Source organism: Aptenodytes patagonicus, chromosome 1, assembly GCF_965638725.1.
Source record: "Aptenodytes patagonicus chromosome 1, bAptPat1.pri.cur, whole genome shotgun sequence".
In the NCBI taxonomy this organism is placed as follows: Eukaryota; Metazoa; Chordata; class Aves; order Sphenisciformes; family Spheniscidae; genus Aptenodytes; species Aptenodytes patagonicus.
This window is the reverse complement of record NC_134949.1, coordinates 98631489-98652767: the sequence shown is the minus strand read 5'-3', so window position 1 is coordinate 98652767 and position 21279 is coordinate 98631489. Positions and strand designations below refer to the sequence as shown.

Below are 21279 nucleotides of genomic sequence, written 5' to 3'. Positions count from 1 at the left end.
TGAAGAGTAACTGCGGGCCGGGCCCCACACCGTGAGGCCTTATCCGCTGCAAGCAGCGTGCAAGAAGACGCCGCGCCCGGCCCGGCCCGGCCCCTGCAGCAAACCAGCAACGCCATCTTCACCCCCACCCCGCGGCCTTCTGTCTCCATGGTTACTAAGCGGAAGTGACGACAGCCGATGGGGCAGTGATTGAATGTTGACCCGGCATGCCTCACCGCCATTGGTGACTCGCGCTGGACAGGCGCGGCTTCTCGGAGCCCCGAGCGCGTGTGATTGGGGCAGGAGGTGGGTTTCGAGGCCGAGCCAGGCGGGGATTGGTAGGGCCGGTTGCCACGGTTACGGGCGGCGGCGGCGCTCCAAGATGGCGGACGAGGCCGCGGGCGGCGGAGGGACACGGCGCGGGGCGGCGGCGTGGGACCGGGACCGGGACCGGGACCGGGACGAGGAGGGGACGGCGGCGGCGGAGCGGGGCCCGGGCGCGGCCTATCATATGTTCATGCTGATGGAGGACCTGCTGGACAAGCTGAAGCTGCTGAGCTACGAGGAGGAGGCGCTGCGGCGCCACAACATGCGGCCGCTCTCCAGGTGTCCCTCGCCCGCTCCGCCGGGCGGCTGGCGGCGGCGCGGCCCAGGGGCGCGGAAGGCCCCGGGGAGGGCGGCGGCGGCTTCGCTCGGAAGGCGTTCGCGTGGCTGTGGGCGGTGGGCCGGCTGGGGCCGGAGGGTCGCGCCGCGTGGTACGAAGCTCCACGCGTGAGGGTTCGTGGCTGCCACGGCTGCAGCGAGAGGCGTCAGACATGTACCGCGGGTGCGGTACATGTATCCAGACGTTGCCCCTGGGTGCAAACCCAGAGTGTTAGCAGGAAGAAATCCCAGCGGGCGGTTAGCCCCCTGCGGTCAGATATTGGGGAAGGAAGGCCGGCGCTCAGATGACAAGATGCCTGGGTCGAGTAAAACCGGTCAACTTCACAGCTTCCCATATGATTTTGAAGCTTTCAAAACGGGAAGCCCCTCTGTAGGCTGAGATGTGATAAGGAAATAGTCACTTGACCTTCCCTGCCCCCAGTAGGTAACTTGAGTTTGAATATTGGCATGCCAGTATATCTGCAAAAAATAGTTCTACCCTAAATGAATTTCTTGTATTCAGGGTAACTATTTGTGGGGGCTGTGTACGTGTAAGGGGGCTTGGACCCATTGGTTTTAAGTCTGTTTTTTCATATCTAATACATATTTGTTTCATATGTAACAAATTATTTTTTTTTTTAAATTACGGTGGGAGACAGGAAACTTGGGAAACAGGACCGATGTGCTCCCAACATCCACCTGCCCAATTAACTTTCAAATCCATCCATCAGTTTCAACCAGGTTGCACAGCAGCATATCACATGGTTAAGCTTTCTATGAGCAACAGAATAATAGTCCATATTATTCCCTTGTTGGGAGGGAGGCTCAAGTACGAGCTCAGTGGCTGTAAGCTGTTTTTAGCCCGCTGTCAGACCATCAGTATAGTTGGAGCAAGGATAGCAAGCAGCCGTATCTGTAAGGGGAAGAGTTTGGTTCCAAGTATCCAGTGTGTACACGATTTATATTTTGGGGGGACTAACTGTGGTCTGATTTTATGGACTGAATTCTCATTTGAACCACATCTTTCAATTTAGTGTGATCCAAAATAGATCCAGTTTGTGTACCTTGCTCTCTAAAGTGACCCAAAGCACAGTAGGTGAGGATGGGTGGAAGGGTTGCTTCAAAAACATGCTCCTGATCTGAGCTTACGCACTGATTTAGGTACACCAGCCTCCTGCCACTCTTGAGGAATATGGGAAGGGGAAGAGGTTTGCGGAACTTTGGAGCAAAAGGAACTGGATGTATTGCTGTTGTCAGCAAGAGCATTTGGGGATGTTAAGAAGGGAACAGGAGGTGAGGTTACTGTGGTATAATGGCATGGATGAGGACAATGTGCAGAAAGAGGACACATCTCTTTAGGCAGTGAGGCTTCAGTAAATTTGCTCTCCCCTCCTCAGGGAAGTGCCATTCAAGTTTTCATGTGGTCACTTGATGCAAAACTTATTTATGTATTTATTTATTTTTAAAGAGGCATAATCATATACTCAAATACAGATACTTTTCTTTGGGCTATTTGTCTAAACTCCCTTTAATGGAGAGCAATATGCGCTTCTAAAGCATTTTTCAATGTGTTCTAAAGTAGGTAAAAGATGAGACAAATCCACCCTGGCTTCCAGTGTCATGGGTAAAGGTATAAAGCTTTAGCAATGGATCATTTTAATTTTGTTTTTGAAGTAGGCCGTTTGCTGTATGATGTTGACAGTAGTTATCAATCACTTTTGCTAATCTATTCAGAGGATGTTTTTCAAATTTAAATTTTGTCTTGCACTGTAAATCACTTGCTGTGTGAAAAATGCCAGAGATATAGTAAAATCTTAGCTCATTCATGGCCTACAAGTTATTGGCGATTGTGGATCTTTGACTTTTGATTCTTTTGAGCTTTTAAGTATTTTATGTTATGCAAGGGACATTTGAATGAATTAATTGCATAGGCTTTTAATTAGTCAGTGGTGGTATTTTATGAAGTGATAGGATGGATTCTGCATCCCTAAAATTAAATGGGAACGGAACTGAGCTCATCATGATTTGAGACTGCTCAGGTAAATAAGAGGAATAACTTGGATTTATGTGGAAATGTTAATTTGGTGGTGTTTAACTGAAGCTGTATAATCCTGATGGCAGGAGAGAGGAGTACCCAGTTTCCATTTGATTCCTTGGAAGTCTAATGTTGATTAATAGCTTACTCAAAGCGGGAAACAGATGAGCTGCATGTAGAAAACTTAGTCTGCTGTGGTTATATGTGAAACTAGACATTCTGAATTTAGTTCAGATGGATCACTCATTGAGAAAGTCAGTTAAAGAAACTGCTTTCTAGCCTGTGCTGGCCTATAATGCTGTAAGAGCTTCAGGAGCTCAAAATATTTACCATTTTTTCCCCTTTTTAAACAGGCACTACTTTGCACTGCCCACTAATCCTGGTGAGCAGTTCTTTATGTTTTGCACACTTGCTGCTTGGCTGATCACTAAAGCGGGACATCCCTTCGAACAGCCACAAGAATACGATGACCCCAATGCAATAATATCAAATGTACTCTCAGAATTGCGATCATTTGTAAGTGTTGAACATGCTTTTTTCCCCAAGTGTATTTCAAGCATGTGCATCACCTTCAGAAACACTTTGTCTGCTGTCTGATTATGTTCCCAAGGACTAGACAGACTTTTCCTATCTATAAGTTTGTACTATGTTAATTAGTTAATTAGAAGTTTATACTGTGTGTACCTACTTGCTAACTTTTTGGCACTACAAAAATGATCTTACAATATTATATATGATTCCAATTAGTTTTATTCCACAATCTGTAAAATGGATTAAATCAGGCTTACTCCTTAGAGTGCCACATATGTTGCTCATTTATAGTAGTATAATTTACGAAGATTTTATCTTGAAAGTTTACATAGAGCTTGTGATCCTGCCCTTGCTAAAGTCAATTGTATAATTCATAGTGAAGAAGGTGGTTTAGAATTGTGTTCATGTTTTCTTCATTTTTTTTGTTAAGGAATAAAAGGTTGCATAAACTGCCAGGAACTATTGGGATTTTTTTTCAATATTAAAAATAACCTCTGAAGGTCAGGAGAGTGTATCAACTTACGGGAAGTATGATCTTATGGAAGATTATACTGTGGAACAGCTGTGAATGATGTTAAGAACACTGTTCTCTAAAGGATTTACTTGATAAAAAACTAAGATCTTTATTCTGTAGGACAGCAGTAAATAAAAATAAAATATTTTGTAAATAAAATCTGGAACAAACAAGGCAATGTTGAAAAGCTGGTGGTTAAGTCTCAGTACCCGAGTTCCTCTGTAGCTGTTCTTGCCTTGCCAGCATGTCACTTGTGTGCTTGACCTCTAGCTCCCTTGCGGCTTCTGACTCTTCTGCTCCCTGTGAATATCCTCTTATCAGGTGCTTTAAGATTCCTACACTGCATCTGTTCCTTGGGTTGTTCTGTTTTCCCTTCTGTTGCCTGACTGGAGCTGCACAGGGGAAGAATAGGAATTAACATTGGTAAAATCTTCATACACAATGGAGACTTTGGTTTTAGTGTAGTAAATCTTGTTACCTCCCTGAGAGGAAACTCGATTGATGGGTAGCCATTAGTAAACAGCATATCTCTTTATTTTAGGGAAGGCCTGTGGATTTTCCTCCCTCAAAATTAAAGGCAGGTTATGGAGAGCAAGCGTGCTATGTTCTTGATTGTTTAGCTGAAGAAGCCTTGAAATACACTGGCTTCAGCTGGAAAAGGTATAGTACACTTTTAAGCATCCTCCTTTATGCATTGTTTTCCAGCGAACATAAGTTGTAATTGTAAAGACAAAACATAGTAATTACCAAAAATGTTTTACTTGATGTTTTGTGAGATGCAAAATTCAACTAGGCTTGAAGCAGTGGGACAAATCAATTCCTAATGCAATTTCACACAATTTAGTCTATTACCAGCAAGGATGAGTTTGGGCCATCAATAGACGTAGCTAATTAATAAAGATTTGACTGATGACCTTTTTTTGGTAATTTTCCTATGCACAACTGCTTGTTAATCTGACAGTTGAGTTGAAACGTACTCATATTCTTTTGGGTCCTATCAATCAATCTTGACCTCTTCAGTTGGAGGTATGCACAGGATGTGATCATGTTACAAGAAGGCTACAGTAACTTTGAATATTTAATATGAAGGAAATCTTAGGAGAAATTAGATGACAGATAATTTCAAGTATATAAAAATTTGTTTAAAAGTGCTCTTTATTTAATTCCTTTTCTCTGATGGGTTTTGAAATGGATATAACGTAGTAATTTCTACCTTGGAAATATTTTACTGTTACCTCTATTTAATACACAAATTCCACTGTAAGCCGAAAATGAGTCTGTGGTGACCTGCACTTAAATTTTAAGAGGTTAGACCGAAAGAGAAAACAACTCAGAATTTACTCCCCAGATGTCTTTGCAGTATGAATGTACTGTACTGCTTGGCATAATAACTAACCCTCACTTTTAAGACAGTCCAAGATAAACAAAGACTTTTAAGGCTGAGCTTTAATTTTATTTGTTTAAGTGTGTGAGACACTGTCTAGTCGTGTTCCACATCATCCATACTTCTCATGAAATGTTTTGTTTGCTTAGGAGTAATTTATAGAGGTATTTCCAATTTACTGTGTTTAAAAGCTCTGCTGTTCTTTGAACTGATTTCAGGCCAACATATCCAACAGAAGAGCTAGAAGAAGAAGAAATAACAGAAGATGATGCAGAATTAACACTTAATAAACTGGAAGAGGATGTTGTGGTAGGTTTACCTAAATTTTTTTGATTATATCAGTATTGGTCAGCTATGAGGAAATTTTTCTCATTGTTCATTTTGTTTGGCTTTGTTTAAGAAATGTTTTCTACTAGCTGTTCCATCACCCTTTTTTCCTGCATCTCCTTTCCTGCATCTCCAGCTTCTCCGTAGAGTTTGTTGTTTCCTTTCAGATAAGGTTGTTAACTCTTTGGGACAGAGCTTATGTTCTTGTGTGCATTTACAGTTAATGTAAAGTGAAGTGGAATCTAACCATACGTTAAAATTGCATAGATTCAGAATTGTTTGTTTTCTGCTGATACAAGCTGTTGATGTCAAACAAAACTTCAATCCCTGTTTACGGAATTGTGTAATATTTGGTTAAAATTTGCCCAGCGCTTAATTAATAGAGCACACACTATTGTAACTCAGATTTTGATGCAAATAGGAAACAGTAACTTTGGTACTTAGTTGATCTTAAGATTTGGGAACAGGGCAGACAGAAAAGAACAACTGGAAACTGAGCATTTGTTTAAAAACACCAGCAATGACCTGAATAAAGTTTGCAGAATTGTTTCTGTAGAGAAAGGCCAAGGCAGCTCATCGCTATATATTCCAGCAATGAAATGGTAATATCCAGTCATCCGTTCTGACTGCAGAATAAGTCTGCTTTGAAATACCTTTTACCAACAAGATGGCAATGTTTGAGGATGAACTGTTTTATTTATTCCTGCTTTTTAACTATAATAATTACAGTGAAGTTGTCAGGTCTGTGAAACAGCCTATGAAATACAGCTGTAAGTTCAAATATGCTTTTACGACTTACTGATGGATGGATGTTGAACAGAAGTTGTTTCTTGCTGATTGACTTTCTCAGAAGATTATTTTTGAGAGTTGGAGTCTCAGTGTTATCTGGTAGCATAATGTTATCACAAGACATTGTCATTTTCACAGGCCTCTGTCAGTCTCCTCGAAGTGAGTCTTTGTACTGCTGACTTAAACACGATTTTTCTGCAGACAGAAGTTAGCTGAAGACAATTAAAGTGAAAATTACAAAAAGAAGTTAGTTTCACATCCGATTTTTCCAAAAGCTGATGATTCTGTGCAAAATAAATGTAGATCAAAACCAAAATATCGAAAGCTGTGAGCCTGGAAGTGTTCACTTGCTGGGCCAGTAAATTACTTGAGGAGAAAACAATTTTCTGGAGTGTTAAGGCCCAGCAATACTGGATAGAAAATGCCACAACTGTTCCATTTTTGTGTTCAGATTTTTCAAGTGCTTCGGAAAAATTAAAGGTCATAAAAGTTGGAAATAGAGTGCCAGTAATGTTATCGTATGGTTCTGATCATAGTCCCAATTTATATGCCACAATAGTCCACAAGAATGTAACAGTTGAAGAGTTTCCTTCTCTTCTTCCTCTTCTCACAGTTTTCCTAAGTATTGCATTATTTTCCTCATTTTTATTAGCCAAGAAAAAATCCAAATTTTTATTCTTAAATATCATACAATATGCAAATACTGTGATGTGGGTGTCTGGTTGCATTTTTACCAGCTTTGAAGTCTCCACAGAAGAAGTCTTGAATAATTCTGAGAACAATAAGAGACATTCTGTATTGCATGTTTGACCAGCCTCAGAAATGCAAGCTGTTGGCTAAAAGCTTTAAATATGAAAACAGTCAGCTGTCTGCTCTTTTCTGTGTCTCGTTAAGGTCTAAGCTGTTAAATTGGGAAGTGGGGAGGAAACAGTCAACTAAGGCACAGTTGAAACCCTTCAAAGAACCTCTGGATTTGCTGTCGGGTAGTATCTGAGGCCATGATTTTCACATCTAACATGTTTTATTAGCTATTCTGAGTTTGTGTGTTAATAAAACCATTGAGCTAGGTTTATACCAAGTGGATAACCACTTTTTTAGAGCCCCTAATGGTTCTACATGGACTAATTATATGCTGATGTAATTTTTTTTTTCCCCTAGTCCATCGTTGCTGCCAATATGTCGATATGTCCTGGATGTATTAGCTGTATCCATAATTAAATTTAGCAGTATTTCCAGTAGTTAAATGCTAATGATGAGGTTCACTGATTGTTCTTCTGGTTTTGATTCTTCTGAATAAAATTGATGAGGCTGACAGAGACAAGCCTAGTTCTGTAAATCTTGGGGAATTAGGTGAACAGTAGCCAGCGAGGCTGGCTGTGCAAGGAAATCTGCACAGTTTGGTTCCTCAGTTCTGATAACTAGTTGTCTTGTTGTCACAGTAGTGTTGTAATATGTTCTTCTAAGTGCTGTACAAATATATATTGTCCATTTAGCAAAAGATAGTCCCAATCTAGTCACCATTAATTTCTTGCAAGTATTCAGGGGACTGGGGGCCAAACATGCCGGAAGAAAATAAAGTGGTCCCTGTTAGTTAAAAATTAGGTAAGGTACAGGAATAAGCTCCCAGGTTTTCACGGAGTCTTGAAGGGTTCTACACTAAGACCTGTGTTATTGCAGCATTCATGATTTGTCTAGAAAGGCGGTGAATGATGAAATTTGACTTTCGTGGAAAAGACGATGGCTAACAGAAGAGCTACAGAAGGACAAGGTGTATAAGGGTGAAGTGTATGGGTGATAAAATGGCAGGTGAAATTCAGTATAGATAAATGGAGGGTAACGCACGGCAAAAGCATCTTTGACTTATGCAGTGATGGGCTCTGAGCTGATCGTGATCACTGAGGAATGCAATTTTGAGACTATAATAGATAATTCCATAAAACCGTCAGCCCAGTGCGTAGTGTCATGGACAAGAAAACAAATCAATTGCCTCAATTTGAGTTGTATCATTCTGCACTCTTTTAAAATGTGGCATCATTCTGCATCTCCCCATCTGTGGTGCAGACAACATCTTGAAAACGTTGTTCAGGTCTGGTTGTGGTTTGGTTTTTGTTTTGGTTTGGTTTTATTTTTAAGGCAAAGCTTTAGGAAACACATAAGAAATTACAGTTCCCATACAACTATTTATAATGGCCCATTTGATGTGAGAGGGCTTAGGTTTTGGGTTTGGTTTTGGTTGGTTGATTTAGTTTTTAAATACTGTGGCACCCTGAGAGAAATGTGGGGTAGCTTTCATCTTACAACTTGTCCCAGATACTGTGTCTCCTCGTAAGATTTTTAAGTAAATACAAGCTCCATTATCATAAACTCTCCATGTTGGAAATTTGGAATTTAATACTCCTTGTCCTGTGCTCCTGCAAAATGAAATTATGGAGAAAGATTGTGCAATACTTACTGAAGTCTTACTTTGCAACTTTCCTTAAGGAAGAAGAGTCAGACAATGAAGAAAATTTTATTGACCTGAATGTTCTAAAGGCACAAACATACAGATCGGTAAGTTGTAATCCATCAGTCCTCTCTTGAGAGATTTTTACATCTGTAGCAGCAATTCATTTCTGTTGGATTTAAGTGTGAAAGTCCTTATATAGTCTAAACTTGAAAAAACATTCCAACCGAAATAAATCAGCTTATTTTAAAAGAAAAATGTACATTCAGTTTCTAAACTGTTATCACTGCAAGGTTGCTGGAAACATTTGCAAGAAATTTTTGCAGACTTTTAGGGAAACATGGTATGAGTTTCTTGAATATATTTTAATTTCCCCCTCCTTGCTATTTCAGGAATGTATTATAATTTCTTATTATATATGTTTTATTCTTTTCAATTCTAAATAATGATGAGAAGATATGTTTATTTTAATTCCTAGTCTTTATGAATTCAAAGAAAGCCATTAAAGAAATCTGTTTTATCTGTAGTCTAGATCATTCTGGATATAATTTTTTTTCTGACTATGAACACTGTAAGCCATTGTAATGATTTCTAACAGTTCTCACTGTGCATAATGATGATATTTTGTATATAAACTTTGTGATTTTTACACAGGACATGAATGACTCTGCAAAGCAAGAAGAGATTTTACAGTCCACAACAGATGCAGCAGAGTGGAATCTGGAAGTGGAACGTGTGCTTCCACAGCTGAAAGTTACGGTCAGGACTGACAATAAGGTATGCGAGAATGGCTTTGCATGTGTACAGATGGTGATTAAAGTGTGATTTCAGCCAGTGTTGTTTACTTTCCATTTACAACTTTTTTTCTTTTATCATGCCAAGAACTGTGAATAATGGGCTCTCCAACGCTATCTTGTCTGAATCTTTGTCACTTACTTTTACCCTAGAAGCAATAATTTTCAGTAGGGTTTTTTTTCCAATATTATATAAGAATAATTTTTTCTGCTACTCACAGGGTACCTTATTTCCATATATTTATTTCCATATATTTATTCAGTGGAAACTTCTTAAATCGTTAAACATTTCCAATGTATTCATACTTCTGAAAAATTATACCCTCAGCTTAGCAGCTATTAAAATATCTTCCTGGAAGAGAGCTGAGGAACTTCTTAACTTTCAACTGTTAAATTTGTCAGCCACATGAAAGGTTGATTGCATGGAATTCATCTTGCTGAACTTAAAATGGCAATAAAGTAGATCTGTACCTCTGATATAGTCATCATGGGCTCTGCTTATGTTTAGCAAAAAGAAGTGAGTATTTTTTCGACTGATTTTACTTACCTATCCAGATAACTACCTCAAGATGAAATTCATCATTTCTTAGAAATGAGTATTTCTCTCCATAATCTATTCCAAGGAGTCTAGAATGAGCAGCTTAGAAGTAGACATCTATCGTTGGCAAGTCAAAGTCCAAACCTAGGACCTATTCCTGGCATTGCCGTAAACATTCTTTCTAGGAGCTCGTATAGCACACACAGATCAGTGCAGTATTGAAATTGCTCATTTGTTGTGACCCAGCTAGTTGGGGTGTTGGAGCAATCTGTAGCAGTGATACGGAATTCAATGGAAGATGATTATCTTGCCCAAAATAGGCTAAGCTCTCAACTCTGTTAAATTGCTTGCCTGTCTTATGCTATACTGCATTCTTCTATGTGAAGAATTGCCTGATTTGAGCCACCTTTCTCTGATCCTCAGCAAGCCCATCTGTTACGGAGAACATCATGCTTGATTCTCACACTAAGAAATGAAAACTTATAAAGACGTACATGGAAAATTAAAGCCACTGTAAGAACTGAGGTTGATTAGCTTCCAGTTTAATGCACCATCTCTTGGCTTTAAGGAATATGTCAAAATGAACATGAAAAGAGGATTCTTCTTTTTCTAGCTTCTGTGCTATCGTGCTTTCAGAAATAACTGGAGAGAAGTGTTTGGTGTTTTCTCATTCTACAAGAAAAGCATCATGTCCTGTTTCCTGCGCGGTGCATGTATACATAGTACCAGGCGAGGGTTAATGGTTTAATCAATGGCATTAGAAACTAGAACCTATTTGTAAACTCCTGGGCAGGGGTGGGACGTGTGTGTGCGGGGTGTTTGTTGTTTTATTTAAACTCCAAAGTTTGACAAATTGTGAACAATTGTCACCAGACCAACAAAAGATCCTGAGTCTGCTGCAAACTTAAAACCCAACATACAACATAAGCACATTTTCTCTACTAGCCTTTGTTTCGTTCTGGAAGAGAATAGTGGGCAGCAGCACAATGGTAGACAGCAGGTGAACCTCATGGGCTGAATAGCTTGTTGGAGATGCTTGGCTGTGCTCTTCTGGGATAGTGAGACAGAAGCACCAGTCTTTTGGTAGTTAATGTGCATGTCGTATGCAAGGGGATAGCCTCACTTCAAATCGGTGGAACTGCCTGTGATTGAAGGATGGCACATGTTCAAGTGTGCAGCTGTTTTAAGCCAGGATTTGTTTTATACCTGTTATGAGGCATTATAAGTGGCTGTATCCTCCAGAAGCCCTGGGATTGGGAATTCCTGTTGCTCAGGTGCTAAAGCCCAGCCCCGTGTGCCTGGGGGCCTGCAGGTCTCCATCCCAGACTGATGGATGCAGCTGCTGCTTCTTTCTTGTTTGCAGGTTCAGAAGCATGTATCACACAGACACACAGAGGACCCTGACGTGGCCAGCTACACAAACTGCTGTAAACAAGGCCCTGTCTTCAACAGCACTTGTAGGACTCCTGTAAAATATAAGTTTAGAGGCCCCCTTCCTCCTTGTCAGCTAATTAAGATTGAAGTTCAGTAGTGAAAGCACACACTGCCTTCTCTCTAGATTCACAAGCACAGGCACATTCATGGATCCCTCAGCTATTGGCATGGTCCTTCTGTCTGTGATCCCCCTGCCTGGATGCTGGGCCCTCTTAACTGTTTCACTGCTCTTCTACTTGCCAGCTAGTCCAGCTTGATGCTTGTCAGCAAACGGGTGCACACACTCATGCGCTCATCTTAAGGGCACTCTATGTTTGTGGGTCCCCCTGAATACCAGCATATACCCTCTGCCTGCCTCATACTCAGGCCTGGATCCAGGGCCTACTACTCAATGACTAGTTCAGTTTTAAGTCTGCTATTGAATTTTACACGTGCATAGCAGGTTTAGGGAAGATGCAAAGTTTTGCCTGTCCCTACCCCAGCAGCTGGCACCAGCAATACAGGCCGGGGACCCACAGTCTCGCTCCAGCTGCTGGCACTGAACCCTTGTCGTGGTTTAATCTCAGTTGGCAACTGAGCACCACGCAGCCGCTCGCTCACTCCCCCCGACCCGGTGGGATGGGGGAGAGAATTGGAAGAGCACAAGTTAGAAAAAGTCGTGGGTTGAGATAAAAACAGTTTAATAATTGAAATAAAATGATAATAATAATAATATGATAATAATAATAACAACACACAAAGCAAGTGATGCACAGTACAATTGCTCACCACCCGCCGACCAATGCCCAGCCAGTCCCCGAGCAACGGCCCCCCCCGGCCAGCTTTCCCCAGTTTATGTACTGAGCATGATGTCACATGGTATGGAATGTCCCTTTGGCCAGTTTGGCTGTGCCCCCTCCCAGCTTCTTGTGCACCTCCAGCCTTCTCAGTCAGTAGAGCATGGAAAACTAAAAAGTCCTTGGCTAGTGTAAGCATTACCTAGCAACAACTAAAACATGGGTGTGTTATCAACTTTGTTCTCATCCTAAATCCAAAACACTGTACCAGCTCCTAGGAGGGAAATTAACTCTATCCCTGCCGAAACCAGGACAACCCTTCACTTGTTTTACTTACACCGGTCCTTCCCAATAGCTGGATTTTAGGATACACGCCAGTCCTGCCTTGGTGGCTGAGACCCTCGCTTGCTCCTGTGGCTGGCACTGAGACCCCCACTCTCTCCTCCTGCAGACGCCACGGGCCTGGGACACCTGCAGTTCTGGTCTGATTCCAATTGCCGGCCCCATATGACCTCTCACCAGCAGCCGGCACTTAGTCCTTGCAGCACTCATACACGCACGCGATAGAGTGTGAGATTGCACAGAAAGATGATTAAAAAAGAATTTAATAAGAAGAGAGGACAGACTGCAGTGATCAGGCACAGGGCTCAGTCAGACAAGTGGACTGACTGCCAACAGTTTACACATGACTAGCCCCTCTTATACCCCTCTCTGTTCTCCACTTTGTTCCTCCTCGGTCCCCTTCCCCTGCACATTGCTTCATCAGTTTGCACAGTTGCACCAACGTTCTTCCCAAATATCCAGAACCCCCAGGTTTGCATCCTTACCCAGTTGCAAGGGACAGGTTCACCTCCTTTCAAGTGATGCTTGCAGTTTCTTGATAGCCCATCAGTTAGTGTGACTGATGAGCTTTGTTTCTCGTCCTTGTCTCCCTTAGTGTTCGTCTGACAGGTCTGTGTCTCTGTAGGTTTTGCTTTTTCCCCTCCCCCTTTTCCTTATCATCCCATTTTGACAAGGTCCTCAATCAGATAAATGTACTGATACACTAATGGATAAGGGCATGTGGAGCGTGAGAATATTTGTAACTGTCCAGTTACAAATGTTACTGCCTCCATTATTTGTCGGTCAGGTTTGAGCCTCTCTGTTTTGCTTATTATCCTTTTTGACAAGGTCCTTGATCAGATAATCTTACTGAAGCAAACACCGTCACCTTCCACGTATCCTTACAGTGTTTATTTTACAAGAAAGTCTCCTAAGGTTTGATTTCAAGTGATAAAGATTTATTAACATCACTTTTCTTTTTTAACACCTGGACCAGTACAGTGCCAAAATCTTAAAAATCTTAAAAATATTTTTTAGCATGTTCAGAAACACAATACTGAAATAGCAGTAATTCTGCAGTGCTGCTACTTTGCTTCATTTTGAACTCTCGTTCTCTCTGCAGCTGTGCTTTGGGTCTGGGAGATATAAAAAGTTTGCATTGATAAGGAAAAATTTGTGATAAAGCTTAGGAACTGGAATTGATTTCAAAGTAAAAGATGCCTACCTATCAAGTTAAAACAGCACCTTTTCTCATCCCCCATCCCTGAGTCCATGTATGTTTCCTATGACCTAGAAGCTGCAAATAATTTTCCCCCTTCTAATTTTGTCCCACTATCAAAAACAAGTTTAGGTATTTCTGCCTCTCGTTTCTTTCTGTTCTTCTCCTGATAATAGTAAGGGCTAAGTAGAAAGGGAGGATCTGGAACAGTCTGGAACTGGTAGGTGTTGGGCATTTGAAGCACTTGTTTTGTCTAAGAATAAGCTGAGCTAGTGCAGCTATAATCAATATTTTCAGTATTTGTGCCCAGAGTGTTTTCTAGCAGAAATAGCTCCACAAAGATCAAACAGACTCTAAAAAGCATAGCTGCTGTGGTATCTGAGGATGTCAGTGTTTGTTTATGGTTCTGAGTGTCACATGTGACATTTAGGAGATTTATAAATTGTGTCACATTAAGCAAGTGCCTCTGGATATGAACACGGCAGTGGCCGAATGATGCACGGTAATAGTGTAAAAAAGAACTGACCCTGCCTTGCATACCAGCCTTTGTTTAGTAACCAGGGAAAGATAAAAGTTGTACTTGCCTATGTTTTACTTCGTGGCATCTTTTTTAGGATTGGAGGATTCATGTAGATCAAATGCATCAGCATAAGGATGGAATCGAATCTTCTCTGAAAGAAACTAGGGTATGTCTTGTGTGTGCAGAGTATTTCACTGATCTGTCAGCATTTTTATTTTCTCTTTTATTTCATATACATTAAGAACTAAATTGATTTTCTTAATTTTATTTGTGCTAATGCTGTAAAACTAAAAAGGGAAACATACAATAATGATGATTAGAGACAGTGGGACTGGCAAAATATCTTGTGGGAAAGAGTTGTATAAGTGAGGATTAACAGGGATATTAGAGTTCATTAACATATGCATTACCATAAGTACATCCTGACTACAGAGGGCAAAATAGAGTAATACAATAATACAATCTCAAAATAAGTGCTGAGAAAAAAACCCAAAATACCATCAAATACTGTTGTTAGAGTAACTTACTGACCTTGACATTTGTAATTAATTGAGGGGGGGAAAGTGATGGAAACAGTAAAGCTTGAAATATGTGTTTTGGAGGTGGATAAACCAGAACACATTAGGTATATTTTTTTCGTTGGCTAAACACAGCATTTCTGTACTATTTTTGTCTCTCACTTGTAGGCTTCCATATCCTTTCTTAATTACAGCACCATTTTAATACTCTTTGTGTACTATCTGTATACTGTCAACCCACAGAATATGATTTTCTAGGGTTACATTGACAAACTCCATAATGAAATCGGCAGAACACTGGAAAAGATCAATAGCAGGGAAAAGTACATCAACAATCAGTTGGAGCACCTGGTTCAAGAGTACCGTTCAGCACAAGCCTTGCTGAGTGAGGTAATGCACTGATCTTTTGTTATTGCCTTCTCTAGTATTAACTTGCTCTTAAGTGAGGGTGAAGGCAAAGAAGACTCGGAGGAGTTATCTGTGAATTCTGCTGTTCGATATAAAGCAGGGGAAATGTTGATTGGCTGTCAAATTATATAGTTTTTAAGCTAAACTAGCAACTTTTAGTCAACTATTCTACAGGGGAAAGTAAATGTTTTTTGCCTGAATATTATGTAAATCTGTTGCCGATCTTGAGCAGCTAGTAAATTGCTAGTTCTGCTTTCCCTGTGAAGTTCACAAATCTGTGATGAGTGGAAAAACTACGGTCTCAGTCCAGCATTCATCTCTTATATTGATTACTTGTGCTAACGTGCAAAAAGCGCTATGATTGCTTCTTTGCTTCATTTCGTTTTTATGCCAAAATAGTGCTGTTTGAGAAGCTTTTTGATAGCCTAGTTAGGAGGCCTGTATAAGCTGCCATTTGGCTAGCTGTTGTGGTGTAACCTCAGCCGGCAACTAAGCACCACCCAGCCGCTCACTCACTCCCCTCACAGTGGGATGGGGGAGAGAATCGGAAGGGTAAAAGTGAGAAAACTCGTGGGTTGAGATCAAGACAGTTTAATAGGTAAAGCAAAAGCTGCGCACGCAAGCAAAGCAACACAAGGCATTCATTCACCCCTTCCCATCGGCAGGCAGGTGTTCAGCCATCTCCAGGAAAGCAGGGCTCCATCACACGTAACGGTTACTTGGGAAGACAAACGCCATCACTCCAAATGTCCCCCCCTTCCTTCTTCTTCCCCCAGCTTTATATACTGAGCATGACGTCACATGGTATGGAATATCCCTTTGGCCAGTTTGGGTCAGCTGTCCTGGCTGTGCCCCCTCCCAGCTTCGTGCACCTCCAGCCTTCTCAGTCAGTAGAGCATGGGAAGCTGAAAAGTCCTTGACTAGTGTGAGCACTGCTTAGCAACAACTAAAACATTGGTGTGTTATCAACATTGTTCTCATCCTAAATCCAAAACACAGCACTGTACCAGCTACTAGGAGGGAAATTAACTCTATCCCTGCCGAAACCAGGGCACTAGCCCTCCTATTTGTGGGCATGACTTTAAGGCTAACAGGATCTGATCTCTGTGCTTTCTGTTTACTTTACTGTTAAACTTTAAGAAACTTCAAAGTAGTAATTTACTGTTGACGAAGAAGTATTCTGGGTTTCAGGATTCAACTGTGTCTGCATTCTGGCAAATTTTCTTTATGTTTATTTCCTCATGTAAGTGATTAGAAAACATACTTCTAATTGTGTATGTATTAGGGCTATTACAATTTTTAAAACTGCTGTAAATTTTTGAATGATAGTCATTACAGGGGCTGATATTTCAAGCCTGTCCTCATATGTGTAGCACTGTAAAGGTCACTGGGACTTTGTGGGAGAGTTTCTGGAATTGGGACGTGTGAGAGCAAGTTTTGGTGCATATCTTCAGCTTTGTCATTACAGCAAAAAACATGTTTCTTTCTAGGCTAAAGAGAAGTACCAGGAGGGAAGTGGAGGAGTAACTGAAAGGATTAGAGTGCTTTCTGAGGTAAAACACATGTTCACATAATTTCTTTTGCTTATTTTAAAACAATCTTCAGAGAGTTGGCATTTAGTGCTTGCAGTTTTATGAACCCAGTTCTTTCTGATTTGTTCTCATGTTAAAGATTAATCTGTTTGTTTAGCGGAGGCAATCTAGTCCAGTCCCTAAATTTTAAACCCAGGCTGCCATTGATTTTTAACTTGTGAATTTGGGCAAACTGTTGTGAGCTCTTAATTTCCCCCATTTGTAAAAGAGGGTAAATGTTCTGTATTTTATAACCTGCCTCCTAGAATTATTGAGGATTAATCAAGTCATGTCCATAAATTCTTTGGAAGAAGAAAAGCTTAACTCTTATTTTTAGTTAAAATTAACAAATTGAAATTTTCATCTTCCAAGCACTTAAAAGCAATATTTGACTAAATAGTACCTTTTTCATACCAGTCTGTCGTGGTTTAACCCTAGTGGGCAACCAAGCACCACACAGCCGCTTGCTCACCGCCCCGGCTCCCCCTGGTGGGATGGGGAAGAGAATCGGAAGGGCAAAAGTAAGAAAACTCGTGGGTTGAGATAAGAACAGTTTAATGATTGAAATATTATAATAATAATAGTAATGAAAAGGAAAACAACAACAGAGAGAGAGGGACAAAACCCAGGAAAAACAAGTGATGCAACCGCTCACCACCTGCAGACTGACTCCCAGCCAGTCCCCGAGCAGCAATCGCTGCACCCGGGCCAACTCCCCCCAGCTTATATACTGAGCATGACGTCACATGGTATGGAATATCGCTCTGGCCACTTTGGGTCAGCTGTCCCGGCTGTGCCCCCTCCCAGCTTCTTGTGCACCTCCTCGCTTGCAGAGTATGGGAAGCTGAAAAGTCCTTGACTGAGTATAAATGCTGCTTAGCAACAACTAAAACATCGGTGTGTTATTACAATATTCTCATGCTAAATTCAACACACAGCACTGTACCAGCTACTAGGAGAAAAATTAACTCCATCCCAGCCAAAACCAGGACACAGTCAAATTATCTTCATACCTAAAACTGTTTTTCTGTTGTTTTTTTTTTTTCTTGAAATCAGTGCTCTGACAAATTTAAAGAAAAATCCCCAGACTCCTAACTGCCTCAAGATGTTGAGTGTTTCATGGCATTTCATTTACTGCCTGATTTCCAAATATTTCAACCCTTTGTCCAAATCAGAAACTATTTTTTTAATGGCTCTGTTTGGGTTTGAAAAACCCACTTTATTTATTAGACGATAAAGTGTCTGGAATAGTCACATAAAATAGATCACACTATAAGAATGTGGTCGAAATTGTAAAACAACTTTGAGATGTTTTAGAATAGAACAGAATAGTTCAGTTGGAAGGGACCTACAACGATCATCTAGTCCAACTGCAGTAGGTAATACAGCAGTTTAACGAGAGTTTTCTAGCAAAGATTTCTGAGTGTATGGATTCTGCAGAATTAGAGCTGCTTTCTATTTCGCTCTCGAAGTAAGTTTGAAAAAGAGAGTACTTTACAATAACTTCAGATTTATAATGTGTTCATGCTTTGGAAGTTATTGACTGATTAGTAATGATGAGTATGTTACTAGTTGGCAGCCTTCAAACTATGTAGATGCAGTGGTGCATAGCTGAGATAAACTAGACACACTGGATATTACTACTGATCTGCTTTCAAGCATGCAATCAAGTCTCAGCCCACTTAGCCATACCAGTACCACTGTAGGTATGCATTAACAATGCAGTGATGTTTCATTTTTGTTACTGAAAAGGCTTACTGGAGCCTTAATGAAGGGCCATTTTTATATTATAAAATATTATATTATAAAAATACTATATTATTACCTAGTGTACCTTAGAATCATATATTTGCTTTTTCTTCATTGTCTACAAAGGCAAACTCGTTGATGGTCAGTGCTGAAATGCACTTTTATTCTTCATACATGCATTTTGCATACCCATACCGGTGCCAGTGCCAGCGCCAGCAGGCTTGACTGCTGCACCATCTTTTGCTGCAGTGCTGTTTCTCAGATTTCCACCATCACCTGCTGACATCCTGACACTTCCAGAAGGGCAGCTGGCATGCTCATTCGGTGAATCTTGGTCTGCGGGGGATATTGGTTCCTATCTTCCATCCAGCATCATACTGCAACATTTTACACTGTTGTTTTTATTGTTTTGGGATGCGCAGATTCTTAGTGAGCCCACGCTGTTTGGCCAACTTGTTACTCTTTTTGCTGTAATTTTAAAATATTAATGTATTTAAAGTTAAACTAAAATTTTCTTAATGTTTGAAAAAAACGTTCCTCCATTTACAACAACAAAGACTGATTAGTTAATTTTTTTTAACTAATGCAGTTATTCAGCAGAGAATTTTTTTGTTTTCTTTTTTTAACTTGACATTCACCTGGTGTAATTGAGAAAAAAAAAATCTATTTTAAGATTACAGAAGTATTAGAGAGAGTAAAGCAGGAAACGGAAGAGAAAGGAAGCAGTATGACCGATGGTGGTAAGTATGTTTTTGCCTCAAACCAAACACCTGTTTTCTCAGTGACAGGTACATAATTTGTCCTTTATTAAAGAAAAATAAAACAAGACCAGAATGAGTGACTTGTGTAAAATACCAATATTAAAATTTTAAAAGGTGTCTAAGAAAATCAGGAGTCTAAACCTCTTTGAAAAGGTTACGTAAGCCTGCAGAAGGTAGAGATTCCAGGATTTCCCCCTTTGGTAAATTATTTGTAAAAATCTAAAAAAATATGGGTTTTGTCTCCGCTTTGAACAGTTACCAATTCACTGGAAGAAATTCACACATTACAGGTTCAAGCCCTTTGACTCTGAAATAGTTACTGTCAGTAGCTGTTAGATTCCCTAGGGCTGGCTGGAGTCGGTGAGAAAATTCATTTCGGTGTTTTGATGTTTGGACTTTTTTAATATTTAAAACTATGTACCTATTTGAATTAGTTTGTCTCAGACTCGGGATTTGGTGGTTTGAGATTTTTCCTGATAAATGCATTCTGTTGCAAATGTATAAGGAGTACGAATGCAGAAATAAATTGATGCATGTTACAGTAGGACTAAATATGCAAGCTGTATCCATGTTTAACTGTAACCATTACAGCTAATTTACTTAAGTAGTTGTAAGTGTTCTTGTATGAATAAATTTTGTGCACCCTTGCTTCACTGTGAAGGAGCTCCTTGCGTGCCTCGCAGCACCTTTTCTGTATTATGGCATGGCCAAGGGTCAGGATAAACTCTAGAGACCAGAATTATAAGGAGCAATATGACGCAGCAGCATCCGCATCCCTAGGGTGATATTAGTGCTAAGTGAGGGATTAGAAACAAAGTATGGAGCACAAAGCATTTTAATAGCTTTTCACAAGTAAGGTGACGTCCTGCTGAAGGTGTCTTCAGTTCTCTACCAAACCCCAAGTCAGCTATTGGGATGAAGCTTTCAGCTGAGCAAAACACATCATTGACAAACCTATCTTAATGTTGATGCACATCTTTATGCAGATCTTAGATGTCAAGAAGACAGCAAAATTGTCGTCGCCTATTTCTATCTTTAAAGTGTCTTGCATATTAAAAATGATGTATCAGTACAATAAAGTCTTTAGAGTAGAACGCCCTTTTGTTCATTCAACTCTTCAATTTTAAGGAGTCAATTATAGAAAATAATGCTTTTGTGTTAAGTAGCTGACACAGAGTTGCACTGTTTATCTTTTTTTGAACAGCTCCTCTAGTGAAGATTAAACAGGCCTTAACAAAACTGAAGCAAGAAACCATTCAGATGGACATACAAATTGGTGTAATGGAGCACACATTACTCCAGTCACAGCTGAAACAAAAATCCAATATGACTAGAGATATGCATGCAACAATGATTCCAGAAGCCACAGTAGGTGCCTATTAAAATTGTTTGGAGCTGACTTGGTTTGCCCAAAACACGGTTTTCTACCATTTGCTTTTTTGTTAGTTTAGAGGTTCCTTTTTGTTGGGGGAGGGGGGCATTCATTTTTCTTTTTTGTTTTTAAGAAGATGCTTGTCATGCACTTTTAAGAAGCAACATGCACACTGTGGACTCAGCATGGAATCATGTTTAGTTTTGTGCTGTAAAGATTTACTGCAGATCCCTTCCAGATATACTAATAAATTCTTACTAATGAACATGTCTCTACTTCATTGGAGAATGTTATGTAGCGTGAAAGACTATAGAATGATACTGACAGTCTGTAATCTTGATATTCTACAGTGCTGAAAGAAAATTGCTTGCAAAGGACTTGAAATGAATTTAAAATGTCTATTATTGCCATTTATGTAGGTTTAGTATAAAGTATTTAATTGCTGATATTGAAATAATACAGCATTATCCTTTCTAAAAGGCTGGGTCAAAACTGATTTCAGTGGCAAGTAAAAGTAAATTGTCGCTTCCACTTTAAGTTTATGAATTAAGCAAAAAACTAATGTTGCAATAGCTGCAATAATATTGGCATGTTCCCAGGGCAGCCCTACACAAATTTGTGAATGGACAACCACCATATTCCTCATGATCCTTT

At 40.2% G+C, this 21279-nt stretch overlaps 1 protein-coding gene and 1 long non-coding RNA gene across 2 annotated transcripts; one reads left to right on the top strand and one right to left on the bottom strand.

The window, feature by feature from the left end:
* Window positions 1-356: 356 nt before the first annotated feature.
* IFT57 (intraflagellar transport 57) lies at window positions 357-20890 on the top strand. Its single transcript, XM_076350453.1, has 11 exons — window positions 357-585; window positions 3010-3172; window positions 4243-4361; window positions 5304-5394; window positions 8683-8751; window positions 9299-9421; window positions 14341-14412; window positions 15023-15154; window positions 16663-16725; window positions 19166-19232; window positions 20458-20890. The coding sequence occupies exons 1-11, from the start codon at window positions 362-364 to the stop codon at window positions 20634-20636; spliced, it is 1302 nt and encodes a 433-aa protein (XP_076206568.1). The 5' UTR covers window positions 357-361; the 3' UTR covers window positions 20637-20890.
* LOC143166271 (uncharacterized) lies at window positions 3736-15877 on the bottom strand. Its single transcript, XR_012996381.1, has 3 exons — window positions 15822-15877; window positions 6212-6413; window positions 3736-4093 (listed from the first exon to the last, which is right to left on the bottom strand). It is a non-coding gene; the product is annotated as an uncharacterized LOC143166271 (long non-coding RNA).
* Window positions 20891-21279: the final 389 nt, after the last annotated feature.